General features: G+C 41.1%; 1 protein-coding gene and 1 long non-coding RNA gene across 4 annotated transcripts in view; both read left to right on the top strand.

Annotated features, from left to right (window-relative positions):
* The first annotated feature begins 6,770 nt into the window (after nt 1–6,770).
* Nucleotides 6,771–8,848, top strand: LOC112841874 (uncharacterized). Its single transcript, XR_003213296.1, has 3 exons — nt 6,771–6,824; nt 7,312–7,476; nt 7,703–8,848. It is a non-coding gene; the product is annotated as an uncharacterized LOC112841874 (long non-coding RNA).
* A 2,751-nt stretch (nt 8,849–11,599) lies between these two features.
* LOC100694813 (transducin-like enhancer protein 4) overlaps nt 11,600–18,811 on the top strand; it is a 45,137-nt gene continuing 37,925 nt past the window's right edge. Inside the window, exons 1-5 of one of the 3 annotated variants that reach the window (XM_013277621.3) lie at nt 11,600–12,004; nt 12,202–12,395; nt 12,726–12,823; nt 14,925–14,988; nt 15,113–15,157. In XM_013277621.3, coding sequence (XP_013133075.1) covers nt 12,351–12,395; nt 12,726–12,823; nt 14,925–14,988; nt 15,113–15,157 — 252 coding nt within the window. In that variant the 5' untranslated portion in view covers nt 11,600–12,004; nt 12,202–12,350. Of the gene's footprint in view, nt 12,396–12,725; nt 12,824–14,924; nt 14,989–15,112; nt 15,158–18,811 lie in introns of all 3 variants that reach the window. The other 2 variants (XM_003455300.5, XM_005459810.4) reach the window with 2 other exon arrangements.

Genomic DNA, 18,811 nt, shown 5'->3' on the forward strand with positions numbered 1-18,811 from the left:
AAAGAAATTTTCCAGTGAAGCAATTTATTTTATTTTTTCTATTCAAGTAATTTTATGGTGTGATTTGATAGTCTTCTCAGTCGCACCGTGTGTATTGGTGTCAGCAGACGTGTCAGCAGTGAAGAATCAAAAATCAAGACTTGTTGTTTCCAAGTTCAATATAACATTTCTCTTCTACTGTTTTAAATCCCCATAAATTAAAACCCTTGCATATGTTCACATACCTCTTTTTATTCCCAGAGTAGGAGATTTATTTGTCAGAAGTCATATTAACCTCTCCAAGTCATCTTATTTTCTAATAATTTATCCTGGTGCAGACGCTCACATTTACACACAGTCCCTCAACTTTTATTCACCTGCAATGATTCTGAAATGACATTACCGGTGACAGCCAGGCAATAACAAAAGTACAAAAACTTCTTTGAAAAACAATAAATCAATAAGCCTTGCCAACAATTCCTGTTACATTCGCGACTCCTTGACACCTGAAGCTCATTAAACACAGCCTAATGTCAACTTAGAAGAAGGAGAGTACACAGAGGCTCGCCTTTTCACAACCTATCACAATAAGAGCTGCTGAGCAGCCTTGATATATTGTATATACTAGAAATAAATATGATTGTCCTTTAATCTGATTTTATTATACTGGGGACTCCCGCTGGCAAATCTACTGAGGGCTGATAGCCTGTAATCTTATTGCAGGGAGCGCGGTGTATTTCATATCCCCTTCCTGATAGTTTTTTATCATGTCAAGACTATTATTGTTCCTATTGGTATATGTATTTCTCCATTTATATGCACTCGTGTATATAACCTAATAAATCGCGTTATTGCACATTCTTGAGCATCTGTCTCTGTTTGCATATGTATGTGTGCATGTTTGCGTGCATCCAGAAGTCTCTCCAGCTCGCATGTGGGTGCTAATTTTGCCCCTCAGCATGCCGTGCTGCATTGAGGGTTCTGCTCTGTTTATGAACCAGGCATATTGACCCAATTTAAGGCCTTGGCGCTTTCTCTCTCATCTCTTTCTCCCTCTGTCTCTCTCTTTGTCCACCTGCCGGCACATATTGGGAGCCTGCACGGTTGGCGAGACGGGCTCGCTCGGTCTGAACTAAACGGCACCCGCATCATTGAGCAGCATTACCAGCCTCTCCCGACTCATCACTCCCACTAAATGCTGCAGGTCTGTGTGTGTGTGTGCGCATGTCTGTACAAGATGTGTTCGTGTAGAGGGCCCGTTAACTAGAAGGTCTAATAAATCAACCTGTCTGTCCACAGCCTCCGCCCATTCTTTGCTCTTATCTGTTCCCCCTATTACACCTCCCTCCTCCTTCCTCACAGTCCTCTTTTTGCTCCCCACTTTCTCTCTTTCTTCCTCCTCTGCTCTCTCCATCGCTCCCTCCTTTATGTCCTGTAATTCTTCTTTTAAAGCTCAGAGGGTGGTGTTGGAGGCATTACGCGCCTCCTAATAGATCACTGTCTGCGAGCAGAGCAGAGCAGAACAGTGAAAAGTAACATGGCCATCGGCAGATCAACTTACTGTTGCATGTGTGCATGTGGATATTCTGACAATGCACAGTATTGTCCCAAGTATTTTACCATTGTGCCCTTGTGTGCATGATCGCGTACACGCGTCTCAGGTACTCCTGATTGTATATTATGTGCAGCTTCTGTGTCCAGGCATACACTACAACTGAATGCAGCGTGTGGCAAGGAATGATCTCCCTGTCCTACTGAATGGTGGCTGATTGAGACACATGGACTGCCGTTGTGCCCTGATCTAGTTGCCATTGATTACCTATCAGGGTTTTTGATTGCATCCTGGAAGTAATTCTTTTAAATAGGCCCTAATGGCCTCCAATCTGGGCTGATGACGACCTCAGAGAGTCCAATCGCAGATCCATTTAGACTCTTTCAGACCCCTCCATGTACACTCTGAAACTCTCACTCATAGCTCACCCCTCTACCCCCCCACACACCCTCCACCATCACTACTGCTACTATTTCTTTGCCTTGTGTGGTGTCAGCGCCAGATTTTTGCCCTCTGTTACTCACACGCAAAGAAACGTACTAACCCTTAGAAATAGAGATCGTTCACGTCCTTCGTTTAAGATTAGTGGAGCTGATGATTTCGGGAGAGGAAGAAAAGTAACTGAGAAGGAGAGTAGGAAAGATAGAGCAAGGTGCAGAGATACACAAATAGCGGGCAACAGTGCTTTTAACTGAAAAGGACAAAGTAAGAAGACAGACATGCAAGTTTAGAAGAATTAGATAGGGATGATAGATCTGTTAGGGATAAAGGAAGGAATGTGTGTGTGTGTGTGTTTGTGGGTGTGTTGGGGGGGGCATCGCTATGTTAGACTGTGTTATTATAGTCTGAGGGTTGGATGGAGGCACAAGAAGAAAGAAGAGTGGAGGAGGAGGAGGAGGAGATGAGAGAGGCAGTGGTGGTGAGGGGGATACAGCAGACAGGAAGAGAGCTCGCCGTCTAATCCTCCAATTTTCTTACATTACTGCTCACCCTCCTTCTCTCCACCTCCATCCTTCTCTCCACCAGTTTCCCCCCTCACTCTTACTCCCTCCCTCCCTGCCAGGCCTGTCGACAAATGAAACTAGAGACAGCAGCAGCTTCACATAGATTGACTTGAAGGAGTAAAACACACACAGAGAGAAAAGAGAGAGTGAGACAGAGACCTCCTGCACCTCTAACAACATAAATGTACCCAGAAAACCCCAGTGGCTTGGTCATCTATTGTTCTGTGGTGGACAAGAAAAAAAAAAGACAAAGAAACAACACCATATAGGTCCACATATTTTCTTCAGTTGCAGCCAAATAATAAAGAACTAAACAAGCATAGAAATGTAAATACACCTGATGATAAGAAGAATATATAGGGGGGAAAAATGCAGATGTATTGTTGTGAGAGCAGCCTTGAGCACGATCAATAACTTCCTGCTGATAAGGAGAAAAACCTGATGACAGAATATTAAATTTAAGAGATTGTTTTACGCTAGGAATGTATTAACAGCTCACTTAGGAGAATTACGAAGCAATGATGACAAACAAGGTTCCTCTGCCAGGCAGTGCTGATTGCTAATATGCTGAGCCTTGTTTATTTATTGGTAGACCCCCCCACCCCCCAACGGATTTTATTTGATTCAGAGAGATACTGTGCCTGGTTGACCGGGCAGTGATTTGATGAATAGCTGATGCTGATTAAATATGGGCTTTAGAAAGAGTGTAAAACTGAGCTTTTAAGGGAATTAAACTTGCAAATTCAGAGTAATGTTTATATAATTTACAGTTGATTTCTTCAGGCTAACAAGAGTCACATGCCAAAGAGCAGTGCATCATCCATCCTGTGGAAAGAGACCAGTATTGGCCAAAAATGCCCCTCACGACCTGCCGTTGCAAAGAACAAACTTCCCAAATTGGCTCAATTTCGACCTTTTTCACTTTTCTGTCTATTTTCCTGTAAACAAGACGCTTGAATTTTTTATCCTCTCCAAAATAAACATTGACACTACATTCTCATCCTCTGCTCTTCACCACATTTTGCAATTTCCATTTGCCCGCCCTCTTGATTGATTTGCATTCCAATCACTTCTCATTGGGTGAGGCAGAACCCTGACTGAGTGGGACTAATTTGCCATGCTAATGAGATGGCTCCGACAAACAGAGCCAGCTGGAGACCAGAGTAAATGATCCTGTCATCAGTCAAGAACACAAACATGGCTAACAGCTAATTAGCTCGCGGCAGTTTGTAGAGGTGACATTCTATCTGATCTGTGCCTCGGTGGAAGAGAGGAAGAAAAAAGAGGCGGTACAATAATGAAGAGAGGAAAGTGGTGATGGGGAGGTTTGGCTTGCTTGTGAGTTTGGCTTTTTGTGTTCCCAAAAACAACTGCGGGGCATGCAGTGCATAACATACACAAGCACATGCTCAACACCATCTATAACCTCCCTGATTCCTTTGCGATGCACTGTGCAATGAGGATAAGAGCTGGTATATGCCATCAGAATGAAGGGAGAAAATATGCTAAGCAGACAATCAGAGGTGTACCCCCTGGTGCTAAACAGCCAATCATGGCTGTCCCAGTGTGTGTCACCAGCCAGCAGGAGGCAGAATTAGTCCTGGTTAGCAGCCAGAGCCCTGCCGAGTGGCTGATTAGTCTTTTAGACTGAAGAGGAGACAGAATGTTAAACGTCCAACTGCCTATCTGAGACTCCCCTGCACAGCAGACAAAGGCAAGGACTTTTTTATTGAAAAGAAAAGTTACCAGCTGCCCTGTTGTTTTATGAATGTGATACATCAAACTGGACAATTAGCACTTTTTAACGTGTATTTAGAGAATTGATTCATTATAATGGAGCAAACATGGATGAAGGAGGTGAACTAATTTCTTACAGATAAAATATCCACAAACGTTTAATCTTTTTCATTGTGTTCACTGTATTTTCAAATATATTAATTCACTGTGGTATAAAGCATTGAGAAGAAGTTCCTGAAAATCAAACAAATGGCCTTTAATATTTTGTAGTTTTTGCTAGCTTATTAATGTAGTTTCTTCTATGGTAATTGGAGGCTGGTGTATAAAAGTAGATTTTGTATTAGACTAAAACACTGAAATAAAACATCCCCTCAAATGGATTCTTGACAAGCAGGGATCCTTGATAAGCCTTTTAAATGTCCTTATAGCTGCAGAGGAGTCTAAATACTCGTTTACGGTTACTATGCTGCATGTAAATACTAAATGGTTATCTACTCCTACAATGTCTGCCACAATCTACTGTTATGCACGTTTTGGGATGCTGTAGCTCTGATGAGCCCTGTGCATTGTCTGGACCCTCAGGATTTCTGTTTCAGATGTTCTCGATGTCACCACTTCCCCAGTAATTAATTATTCTTCATCTACGTCTGCCTCTTTTTTTCCTGCTTTCACTGTCTTGGTCTGTTTGTCATCTGGTCGCTCCGTGCCATTTCAGTTTTTATCAGCACAAACACTTGCATCCATCCATTTGTAATCTAATAAAGAAATGGCAGCAATCTGTATGTTCCTTTCGGGGGACTGGATGACTTTGAGCACCAGATGCTGATGTTCCCCCAGAGTCGTTACCGAGATGGAGCCGATCTTTAACTGTCTCCAATAAAGACACGCACACACACATACAGGCACACTCACACACACTGCCTCCAGTCACTCACTCAGCGTGGAGGCAGGATTAACCTGCTGGTAGCAGAGTAAATCCAGCACCGCGTTGCCTCTGCCTCGTTCTCTCTCTGTCTGAGGAGGCCTGGTTATCCCTCCCTGTTCAAAGGGGCGGCCGCCAGGGATTAATGACGTGTTAAAGGGGCAACCATGGGGGATTTAGACACGGCTTGCTGTAAGGACAGGAGATTTGAGAACATGGACCAGTGGTTAGTGCTTATTGAAGTATGATTAGTTAGACTCTGGACCCCCAACATGCACATACACCAATGAGAGGCGAGATACCATATTAACCTTCGATGGATCTAGAGGATGCCATTGTGGTGGCGAGACAATGTGGTTATCTAATAGTAAATATACCTCGATAGCTCCGATGACCTGTGGGACAAGAGCAGATTATTGTTAGAGCAAGAGGCATGGCGACAATTAAAAGTCAGCCGTGAATGTATGAGATTAATCTTTCAGTTTAATGATTAGATAAAAATTATTACCAGTCCCATTTATTACCAGGTGAAGAGCTTTTAATTGCCTTGTCATGAGCTTTATAAACATCTTCCCTTGTTGTGTGTCTGTGAAATCAATTCCTTGGACATTTGAAGTGTTTCAAACTTTAACTGGTATGTCATGATGTAAGCGACATTTAAGATTCATAATATAGAAACACATTTGACCAACCTTTAGTATGTGATAACAACACCTCAGGTGAGAATAAGTGGAAAAGCTAGGTTATTTATATTGACGGTTTCATTTACGACTATAGTTATGCATCATAATGAATAATACATTTCACCGTTATTAGAAAGTGTTGTTTATGGCACATGTAGAATTTCTCGTTCTCCTTGGTCTTTCTCATTTTAAAATAATTTACACCAGGAAATATCAGTCTTTATTTTAAACAAGCTTTGTCAGTACCAGTGTTGGTCAAGTTACTTGAAAAAAGTAATCAGTAACTAATCACTGATTACTTCCCCCCAAAAGTAATCCCATTACTTTACTGATGACTTATTTTCAAAGGTAATTAATTACTTAGTTACTTAGTTACTTTTTAAAAACACGATTTACAACCTGAATAGATAAAGCGATAGATCTTTCAGCCCAATTCTACTTTTTCTGCATAATCCATCATACAAAATGTAATCAAATGGAAACGTCTCTTTTTAAAACTTTACATCTTTTAACTTTATGCATCAAGCAAAAACTTAATTATATGCAACATTCTCTGACTGGAAGAAATTTGTTTAACATTTAAACCTATTTTCTGCACATTCCAGCACATAAAATAAAATATTTTTTTGTGTTTACACTCACTCTTTCAAATAGATGCAAGTAAAACACAGCAGAAAATAAATAAAATCAAAGACTAGCGGTCCTGTTGCTCTATTTTCACCTGTAAAGCAGGACTGGGGTAGGCGGAGGTTTACCCTGGTGCAGGTGTGCCGCAGCGGTCAGTGGAAGAATCCGCGAGTTTCTCTGTGAATTTCACATTACGTCGTAGCGCACTCGGTGCTTGCTTGGAAGTTTAGGGGTTTTTTGCTGTAAAAAGAAGTTTTCTTCCCACGCACAACGGACACTAATGTTTTTGTCACTTTTTATGGAATCAAACTCAAAGTAAGGTCAGTACTTCCACGCTTTAAACGCTGCACGCTCATACTCTCTCCGCACTCCATATATTATCCATTGTTGAACTGCACACAGCTGTTGTCACAAACGTCGCACTCGCTTACGTCACTGTCATGAGACATTCTTGCAAAAATTCACGGTTTTAGTAACGCAGTAACGCAGCGTTCCTACGTGAAAGTAACGGTAATCTAATTACCGTTTTTGCAATATAAATCCCTTACATTACTCGTTACTTGAAAAAGTAATCAGATTACCATCTCTGGTCAGTACTGCCTGCCTGGACTCACTTCTTCTCCTCTCTTGTGCCCTGTCTGTTGCTTTGGATGGTTATAATGTTGACCCCTGGTATTTATTTAAATTCATCCACCTTCACTATCTCTGCTCTTTGGATCTTCACGAGTAAACTTGCCTTCCTCTCACTCACATACATTCACACGCTGTCTTTCCTCTGCTGATTTTCATTCCTCTTCTCTCCAGCAGATTCCTCCACCTGCCATGGCTCCCATCTTCCACTTGCTCCCTACTCTCACTACAGATCACAATGTCACCTGCCAACATCATACTCCACAGACCCCTGCCTGACCTCATCAGCCAATTTGTCCATCATCACAGCCAACAAGAAGGGGCTCAGAGCAGATCCCTGATGTAATCCCACCCCCACCTTGAATACATCTGTCACTTCTATCACACACATCACCACTGTCTCGCTGTCCTCATACATCTACTGCACCAACCTCACATACTTTTCTGCCCTCTTGACATCCTCATGCAGTACCACAGTTCTTCTCTTGGCACTCTATCATGTGCGCTCTAGATCCACAGAGAGACAGAGTAACTCCTTCTGACCTTCTCTGTACTTCTCCATCTGTAGTTACTAACGAGGGATAAAGCTTGATTTTGAAAATTGGTACCAGTACTCTTCTTCCTCAGACATCCTCCCACTCTCCAAGACTGCACTAAACAATCTGGTCAAAAATTCCTCTCTCCTAGACATCTCCATATCTCCACAGGTATGTCATCCTAAACCAACTTCCTTTCAACTCTTTAGTCTCTTCATAACTGCCTTCACTTACTCCTTACAAATCTTCTGCTCTTCCTGATTCATTTTCTATTTTCATATCCATAATGTTAACCAAACAAGTTAGGAATAAAAGTACTAACTAAAAGTCAACAACTTCTTTAGTATATTGTGGGATGATACATCGCAGAGTGTGCAGGGATCTATTGTTGTTCTTGAGTTGTCACCGCCTAATAACACTGACTCTCAGTGCCACTCAGGTGACCACTGAACACAGCCAGAGGCTTTGTGTCAGCTTTTTCAGTTTGTAAAACAAATAAAATTGCAAAAAAAGTAACAAACAGGACATAAGAATAAAAAACGAAATACAAATATAATAGAAAAACATGAAGTTAAATCAAAACTTCTCAGGGGAACATTTAGAGACCAAAATGACAAGTTCTTGCAAATCTAAAAGGAGCATACTAATGAACAAACCAGATAAATAGTTAGGAGATAGTCTATTAAGCTTTTGTTTATGAGCACTAAAATAAGCCCCTATTTTCTTTTGTGTTTTAGCAGTTGCACAGAACTTTGGTGTCCAGTGAAACACACTGAAGCAGCTATCATAATGAGCCCATGCTGGTGCTGCCATGTTATGTGGAGTTTACAGCAATCGATGTAGCCTGACTGATAATTGGTTTTTAATGCGCTTGCTGAGGAGTCTCGCCTAAACGACACCTTCTGCACCATTTAAAGTTGATGTGGCACACATTATTAAACGTAAATAGCAGTAAAGTGAAAACCAATTTCTGTCCCTACAGGAAGATTTTCCTGTTTCTTTAAGTTAAATTAAAAGCATTCAATAAATTCTTACATTTGCCATTCTGTATCTTTCTTGTATCTTGTATTGAGTTTTGTTCTATTTGTGCCTGTTTAGTTTTCTCTGGCTTCCTCACACAGGCAACCACCTTAATTAGTTATTATTTGTCTACAATAATTTCATGGACAACCGTGTCAGGCTTATTGATGGATCACCCCGAGGAAGTATAAAATTAAAGATGCACCTTTTTTAAACGTTCTGTTTTTGTACCCTGACATAAAAGACTGGTCTCCTTAAGGCACAAACTACAAGCTTACAATGGTGGTACTTTAGAGGGTAAAGCTATGGTGATCAGCTGGTATATTCCCAAATGTAGTGGAAGATACTTTATTTTCTGAGTGTACACAAAGATCTCATCTAGTCTTTATATGCTGCATGGAAAGCTAAACAAGGGTATGCTATCCTCGACCAGTGGTCTGTATTTGTGAGAGCACGGTGTTGAAAAGTAATAGTGAGGGAGTATAATATTAAAGATAAGCAGAAGCAGTAGGCAGTGATGTGTGTGCATCTGCGTGTGTGTAACAGTGAGAAGGAGGGAGGGACATATGTACAGGTACTGATATCTAGTTGGGATCAGTGCACTGAGCAAGATGTTAAGCTCGGGTTTCCTTGCCACCCACTCCCCACCACAGACCATGTCAAGCCTCCCCCTTAATCCCCCCTCCCTGTATAAGCCACTCTCCATACACACACAGACATCCAGCATCCAGCTTGCTACCCATCTACGCTCAAAATCCGCTCCTGTGCAATCTCCTGTGCATCAGCTGCCAAATGAAGTTCCTCTTTAGAAAAAAAAAAAAGAGCCTTGGCTGTCGAATCGTCTGAGGCATCGTGCCTGGCGGCATAGGCAGCCCTTGTGTTGAAGCCAATAATCCGGCGTCAGAGCTTCAGGTGCGCAGAGGGTCGTGATTGACAGGACTCGATATGAGGCCCTCGCCTCACTTGACATTTGGGTTTCATAAGGTCTGGAACAAAAGGCAGGGGCAAAATAATCAGAGAGGGGCACAGGCAAATAAATCTGTTTATTCCTCCTCACCTGCCCCCCTCCCTCACCTCTGCACCTCCTCTGCTCGTCTACATCATGGCTCAACCCTTGGAGGAGAAAAGAGGGAGGGCATGATATTACCTTTTCACAGCCTTGGTGGATTCACGCACCGCGACAGCAGGTCACTTTAGGCTCTGTGCTTACCTGAGATATTAGTTTGTATGTGTGGTAGATAGAGATGTGTATTTGAATGGGTGAGGCAATGTGTGTGTGTGTGTGTGTGTGTGTGTGTGTGTGTGTGCGCACAATCCCATGTATGTTTGAGGGAGAGGCAGAGACAACAGACAAGACAGAAGCAGACTGACAAGGAAAGTGGATTGATGTGGTGTCACATTGTGGATTATAATTCATACACCTGTTAGTATGTTTGAACAAATATTATTATTAATCATAGAAGTAACATTACAACATTTACTACTGAAACACTGAAATGTATTTTATTGTGTCGTGTGAGGCAGACACACACATTATAACAAATGTGATCCTAAATAGCTTTAATGGGTTATGATAAATTCAGAGAAAGAGACATGAAATATAAAGTGTAATGCAGCACAAAATGATTAAGATTTCTGGACACAGTCAGTTAGTTCTGCTAAATGACCGAAGGCAGCAGTGAAGAGAGCTGCTGACCCAGCAACAGTGTGTTTCATCTACCCACACTGAACATCTTCTCACAGCCACAAATGCAGGCTGACAGACTATATGCACTTGTTCGCTCAAAATGAATGGTGTCAACTCTGCGTGTGTGTGTGTGTATGTATGTGTGTGAGAAACAGAGTCTTAGTCATAATATTTCAATTTACTTAGCAAGAGGTGTTCCATTTGGGTTGTACTACTTAAAGGGCAGACAAATTAGGCAAATGATTCAAGCTCTTTTAGGCGGCATTTATCTGAGCAGCGCACACGTATGGAATACATAAAATGCATTCAGTCTGCTTGTACATATAAGAAAAGGATAATGTCACATGTGTGCTGTATGTTAGAGTGTATGCTGAAATATGAACAGCAGGATTAGCATTTAGGATTAGGAATTTGTCTGAGACATGAGATCACATAAAAGAGACTGAGAAAACGAAAGAATGGTGGGAGCCTAAATGTGTATTAGCAGCATTTTCCAGCCATAATCAGAAGCCAAAGGCAACTCAAGTACATAAAGTGCTGACATCATAATTTCACTTCACCAGATTTCGTTTGCCTGCGGTATATTTTAACTGGCAGTCATAGATGCTACTCACTTTTCAAGTTGAGATCTGAGGGATTTCTAAAATTTGTTAAATGTTTAAATGCAGAAGAAGTTAAAAAAAACAGCACCACCATAACCAACCAGATTGTTATTATGTAGTTAAAACCTTAATTTAAAAGAAAAAATGTAAAATTAGAAATTCATGTAAATGTTTTTCCAACTAGACATGAATAAATAGAACGGGCTGAAGCGCTAATTGACATCCAGCCTGATATTGATGCCACCTTTGTGGCTCTAACATAATCAGTTTTTTATTTGTCCACCCTCTGTATGATTTACATAATGTGAAGTGAGAGATGAGGGGGCTGCATGAGAATTTAATTGCAGGGTTATAGGTGCAATCTGCGGACATGATAGCAGACTGTTTAATAGGTGATTCAATTAGGAAACGGGAAAAAAACATGAGACCAAGGGGCCATATGTTCGCTTCTGCCCCGAAGTCTGGAAAAAAAAAAGAAAAAAAAGAACATATAAGTCAACAGATAGTTTTCAGATTAATCCCTGTGACATCCTTTTGTACCAGAGCAGCCCCCACGTGGGGGTCTGCATAAATCGCGTCTTGCTGGATGTGATTGGATAGCTTATAGATGATTGGCAGGGGGGTGCAACGGAGCGTGTATAGTTTTCTTTCGCTATTGGCTGGCTTTAATGGCCGCTCCTCCCTCGGACCACACATCATTGGCTTTGGGGGTTTCGCGAAGGAGCTGGGAAGTTGTAGTTCTTTACAGCAGACGCGCATCTGTAGGGCTTATTATCGACTAATATGAATTAAACTACACGTCCCGACGTCGTGCTACGGGTCCTTGTAATTGTAGTGAATATGTAATTGAGCTCGTACGACTGGTTGCTTCTAAATTTGGCGTCGCAGAGGCAGGCTGCTGTAGTCGGAGAGGTGGTCGGTCGGCCGGTGCTGAATGAGGATGCAAACCTTTAACGGAGACTGTAGGAAATAAACCAATGAACGCGTGACAACGGGACGCTGTGGAGAAGCGTACTCGCAGACAAGTAGGGTCATGGTGTGCGAGATTTTAATGTTTTCTGTGAGAAATCTGAGAAAATAGAGGATTTGTTGTTAGTTCAGAAGGAGAACGTTAAGCGCTTAGAATAAGGTGCTGAAGATTTTGGAAAAGACTGGGACAATTTTTGCCTTTACTATTACGCTGAATGGACTTTTGAATTACTGTCTTGCTGTCTTTGGTCAGCCAAAGGTCCGAGGATGTCTCCACTCTTCGCGGAACCTGCATTTAGCCCGCAAACCAGCCACTGACTGACTTTTTACGCACGGAGAAAGCTCTGTTCTCACACACTTTGTTTTCGTGTTTTTCTGGATGAACACTGCAATACATTTTCAATGATTCGAGATCTGAGCAAGATGTACCCCCCGGCGCGGCATCCGGTAAGTACAGAACAGTAGCGGTAAGAGCAGTGTGTCAAAACAGCGCAGATTAACAGTCGCGCCTGATGCGTAATCAGTTTAGATCAAGTTTCCGTGCCACTGCGCGCTCTCACGGACAATTGCGCTCATTGTCAAACTGCCACAGCTGCATGTGTGTCTCTGAGTGTGCGTGAGTTAACGTGTAAGGAGACTGAGTGAAACCAAAAAGGCCATCCTTATCACAGAGGCCTATTGTCAGCTACAGTCCTGCCTGTGTGTGTGTCGTGACGCTGAACTTTGGTGGCTCAGTTCTTCCTTTCTTCCTTCGCACGCTGTTTGCTTTGGATTGAGGTCCCTCATCAGCCGGGACAGCCGTTCAAGTTCACTGTCACCGAGTCCTGCGACCGGATCAAGGAGGAGTTCCAGTTCCTGCAGGCGCAGTATCACAGGTAGGATTTCGGATACGAGCATGACATTTGGGCTGCATGGAAACATCAGCTCATCAGCCAGAACGGCAATAAACTTAGAAACCGTTCTGCATTCCCCACAATAGAAGCGATTGCGAATTTGATCCCTGTTGTTCTGGGTGCACATTAGAAGTAATTAGTGGGTTAATTAATCACTTTAATAGCAGGAATTAAAAAAAAATAAATGTTAAAAAATGTTTACATGTAAAATGCACAATTAATTAATTAATTAATACGTTTGGTTTTATATTATTAAATGTTACCTATAATATTTTTTTCTTCTTAATTACCTTTTGGTTCTTGCACTTTTGGTCAGTTGAAACCAGTTTTCCTAAGTCACCTTGGATATCTGGAGCTTATACTAGTGACCCCCCCACCCCCCATCCACACACAGAAAATGCTAACACTGTATTAGAGAAATAATAAATCAAAAAGAATTGATTGATTGACTGTGGATTGACTCACACTGTAAACCGAAAAACCCGAGATAATGTTAAAGAAATGGTCGAGTTCTGTGCTGCTGTGTACTAGTCATGTATGACTCATGAAGTATGACCAAATTATTAGGGAAATGTGTGATGCAATAACATGAAATACAAGACAGAATGTATTTTTTTATTTAAGTTTCGATTAAGAAATACAGTATGCTGAGTTTGACATCTATATTCAGGGATGTTATATTGCTATTCCTCTCAAATGCACAATATGCAGCTAAAACGGTGGTAGCCTGTATTTGTCTAAGGTCCATCTGTTACTAGTGACTAACCACAGGTAAACCCCCATCGACCTTTGCATGCACGTCTCTCACTCTCTCTCTCTCTGCAAGTGCAAGTGGTGTGAAATACTTTTTTACCTGACATGATGAAGTGTGAAATACATTGCTCAGGGCTGAACCACAGGCACAATACCAATGCATAATAATCACCCACTTCTGGCCACCTCATAATTATTACCAATCACCTGGTGAGATGAACCAGTGGTCCAGTTTGTTGGCCAGTCCTGAGGCTGAACAGGCTGAATGGTGCGCTGCATGCTTAATGCTACAGCCGCACAGATCAAACTCTTTCGTTCCAGTGAAATCCAAAACGAGGGTGGCGCTGATCAGATTTTATTTATTTATTTTTTTAAATAGCAGTGAGTCAGACACTCTGGGAATACGCTACAATAAGAATTACTGTGGTGCCACATGTTTCATTTCTTTTAAGGACGAATTTATTAGTATTTATTATTACAGTAGTTCTTATTTAGAAGAAAAGTAAACATGTTATAGACCTTACTAAAACCATGAATCTGTTTGAGAATATTCCCCAACCTTAGAGTACAAAAAAAGACGAGGGCACCGTCATCATCTAACTTAAATAAAGTTGAGGTATTAAACATTTAAAGCCCCAGATTTTCAGCTGATTTTAGCATTTATATTTAAGTAAATATTGAATTTTCTCAGTTTTTGTCATGTTTTACATCGCTGTATTTGAAGTGTACACGCAAAGGTTTTGATGATGATATAAACCTGATGAGTTCCTTCTTAAAAGATGCACAAAAACTTTATGAGGAGCGATACACTGGCAGACACAAAAGAGTTAAGCTTTTTCGCAAAATGGATCCTAATGTTATGGTTGCTTTTTTTGTTGATGTTGCAGTTTAGGCTTTTACTCGCACTATAAGAATATATGATGAGGTTTGTGTGGTTGTCCATTGATCCATTAATTACTGCACTACACCTGCTGAGTAAGTGCCTGTGTCTGCAGAGGAAATAGCTGCGATCCAAACAACTTATTTGTCTTTCTTTTGTAGCTCTCATATTTAGAAATGCAAATTTAAAGTGGCAGGATGCAGTGACTTGCAGGCTCAGTATAGTGCAAGTATCATCTCCGCTTTCAGTTGGCTAAAGTCTTGTTTCATTCTCGCTCATCGTCTTTTATCCACTCCCTACAAAATAAGTCAGTTAGAAGTCAGAAGTTAGAAAAGATTTTTGGTCTTTTAGTTTTACTTTTGATCATGTGTTTGCGTGTGGCATGGATGTAGCTTGCTGTGTGTTTGATGGTGACATGTGCTAACAAAACATTTTCTATCTGTCTCGCAGTCTGAAATTGGAATGTGAGAAACTGGCCAGTGAGAAAACTGAGATGCAGAGGCACTATGTCATGGTGAGACAGCTTACTTCATGTGTTGCCATTAGTATTTTATTAGTGTGTGTGTGTGTGTGTGTGTGTGTGAAAAGAGGAACAGAGAAGACATGTTTGATCGACCTTGCTTTTATCTTTCTTTCAGTACTACGAAATGTCATACGGGCTGAACATCGAGATGCACAAGCAGGTAAGAGATGTTTTTACTCAAATGATGAAAAGGAAAAAAACCAACAAAACAAAACATCTGACGTAAACCACACTGTACTGTGTGACAAAAGGAATGCAAATGGAAATGGGACTTTTATTCCAATTTGTAAGTGCTTTTAAATTCTAAATATCTCACTGGGCAAAGTCCAGCAAACTTGGGGGCACTTTAATTTATTCACCCCATTACATAGGACAGCTTTTAAGCAGAGGACTGACATATCTCAGTTTTCAAAATGTCCCAGCATGCTGATAATATTCTGGAAGAATATTTTTGAGGTCTTTACCTTTTCTCTTTCACCATTTTCTTTGACAGTGAAGAGTCGTGTGCTTCCATAGTACAGATAACGCAGCAGCATAAGTATAGCTATTGCTTTTTCTGGATGTCATCAAAGACTGCTATCAGTTTACAAAGTGCTCTGAAAAAGTGGCATTGTAGTTAAATTACCCAACATAAAACAAGTTGCATTATCAATATGTTGATATTTACATACAAAATGATGTTATTCTTATTGCTTGTGATTTTCTAAAATAGGATTAGAATTCCCAACTTGAGAAATGAGTTACACATAAAAAATAAAAAAAAAAACTCCCTTCAAGGCAGACGTTTAGCAACTTTCTGAATTATTGTAAAGAAATCTAAAAGTCCTAGTGAAACAGGAGCAGCCCAGGATAAGGCCAGAACATCAGCCACCAACATTTAAGAATTTGATCCATTTGTCCCCTGTTCTATTTTCGAGCGGTCGGTTGCCTCGTGAGGTTGAATAGTCATTTCACATGCGAATAATAATTTCATCAGTTTAATTGAACAAGAAAATGGGCTGAAAAATGACTCAAGCGAACGAGGATTTGGCCTTTAACGAGCCTTTACATTATTGCTGCCTTTTTTTAAACACGGAAGGTCATTAGCATAAATGTCTCTGTTAACCACACATCAGCTGCCAGGATAAATGAACCACAGCTAACCAGCTACACATTCATTTCCAGACAAATGGTGTGTGTAGTGTGTGTGGCTGTGTGCGCGCGTGTGTGTGTGAGAGAGAGTGGAAGTGATAAATTGTTGGCCTTTGTCTTTCTGTGTGTGTGTGTATGCGTGTGTTTTCTGTATCTATACCATGTGTTTGCTTTGCTGTGTGTGTGCATGCGCGCGCGCGTGTGTGTATGTTTAACAGCCTGTACATACTGTACATGTTTACTCTGTGTGTGTGTGTGTGTGTGTGTGTGTGCACACGTGTGTGATTGTGTGTGTTTGTCTGTAGGCACACTGTCGTTGTTTATTTAGTTTTGTGTGCACTATTTGTGTATTTGTTCACATTGTGCGTGTGCTCCTACAATGTAGACATTTACTTGTGTGTGCTCTAGTGTTTGTTTCTGTCAGTACGTGTGTGTATTTCTGCGTGCAAATGTTGGACACACGTGCAGCTTTTTACTGCCACACTAATCAGACTTGTCTGATAAAATATGGGATCCCTACTATAAACTCCTGCTGGCTGCTGCTGTTTGTGTGCGCGTGTGCTGTGTTTATATGGGCAAGGCAGGCAAAATAAAAAGCGGTTAAATGTGGCCTGTAGCTCCGTGTGGTGCCCAATGATTTCTCTCAGAAGAGTGAATCCCTCATTTCTGCCAGCAGTGTGCGGTGCATGTTTTGTCCCTGTGCGAGGGAGAGACTTTTGGAAGCAAATGACTTTGAGTATTACACCAACATGCCCAGGCATAAATATGTGTTTCTATCCATGGCATTCAATATGATGATACAAAGTATGTGGCTTGTTGAGTGGATGCTGAGATTGAAGAGAGGGGGGCTGCTGGTGGTGCTGAGGGTAGGAAGGGGGGGGGGGGGGGGGGGGGGGGACATTAAGGCCTCCACCACCAGGCGAGTCGCTAATTTTGCTTGTTTAGCATTTTCGGAGGGTAATAGGCCCATTGATTTTTGACTCTGCTCTGTGTTTTATTTACACAGAAGGGCCCCGGTGCCCGGGGAGTGAAATGTACCAATGCTCGTTAAAGAGAAATTGACTCGCGGATGGAGGAGAGGATAGGCTGTGAGGTAAGGGGAAAGGGGGCGAGGGATAAGGAGGGAGGAGGGTACGAGGGATGTCGAGCATGGGACTGAGCTGACTGAGAGGACAGCTAATCAATTGCAAATTAGCAAAGCTGAAAGAGAAATAAAGAAAGTGAAGGATGTGGAGAAAATGGGTAGGAGAAGGGATGAGAAAGTGGTAAAAGAAGGAAGTAATAAGACGTTTTGATACTGAAGACTGGCAGCGATTTCAATGAGGTCTGACAGCTCATTTTACTGGTGCAGACAGAGAGCCATTTATTTCGAATTGAGGATTTTGGTCACATAGTGTTCCAGTGGTACTTTGAATTTGGGATTTTAGAAATGCGTTGAGAACAACATTAAATTAGTAATATAAAACTACAGTAAAGCTACTCCCTTATTCACAAGGTGTTGCCACAGCGGGTAGATCCACGTGTTTGATTTTGCAGATTTTCATGCCAGGTTGCGTCATGAAGGACATCAGTCCCGGATCAAACCTGGGATCCTGTGCCTTATTAGACAAATGTGTAAACCACTACAGGATGGCACCACTGTAATATAAAATGACAGTATTTGCTATTTAAATCACTAAGTATTTATAAATTGTAAAACTTTCATATACATAGTTAGAAGATAATCTGTTCTATCTTAAATTTCACTATGTAACAGCATTTTTACAGTAAAATTCATATTTGATGGTGAAAAAGTGTAGTACCACAGTAACCACAGGAACTGCACAAGATGCAAAGTTGGGTTTCAACCAGAAAAGCAGGAAGTCCCGGTGGTGGTGAGGTTAGAGATCACTTCAGTTTCATGTCATGACATTATCTGCTGCTAGTGTGAGGAGAGAGGGTAAATGATTTAGTCTACTATGCTTAAGTAACATAAACATAAGTAGAAATTAAAGTTTTTTCTTTACCTTTTTAATCTCCACTAATACTGTGGGGATGTTTTCTTTAAATTGTGAAAAATAATTAATGATAATAGTTGATTTATTACATGCATTAGCTAAAAACTTATTAAAAGTACAACACTCCCTAATGCATGGGTCCCGGGGTTGGAGGGTGTCGAATTTAAGGCCTTGAAACAATAACTGTGTGGTAATAACAGCAGAGAGTTCACAATCCAAGTCAGCTCCAGAATAAGCAATTTCCACTTCCATTCCTTCTTTTATGTTGAGGAATGAATGATTGTTGTTCCATGTTTTTCAATGTATAGCTTGTTCAGGGCCTCCATTCTGTAAAAGTTGACCTAAATTTTTTTGTGTGATTATTTTTATTATGTGTAGGTATGTCAGTCTTATAAAACCTACATAATTCATCTGAAACTAGGCTGCATGTAGACTTTATTTTACAGCAACAGAGAAAGCCACGTAATTGGGAAAAAAAAGATTTGCACATGTGGCAATGAGCGTTGTCAGCATTGGTCTGGTGAAAATTAATCAGGCTTTCGAATGTTTGCTTCTCTTCTCTATTGTAAGGCAGGGTCTTAGTCTGTGTGTGTACCCCACCACTCCCATAATCTCTGAGAGAGAGAGAGGTTGCTTTACAAAAAAGCATCACAAATGTCTCAAACGAATTGCACTTAAGAAATTAA

The sequence above is a fragment of the Oreochromis niloticus genome, linkage group LG12 (genome assembly GCF_001858045.2).
Source record: "Oreochromis niloticus isolate F11D_XX linkage group LG12, O_niloticus_UMD_NMBU, whole genome shotgun sequence".
Lineage (NCBI taxonomy): Eukaryota > Metazoa > Chordata > Actinopteri > Cichliformes > Cichlidae > Oreochromis > Oreochromis niloticus.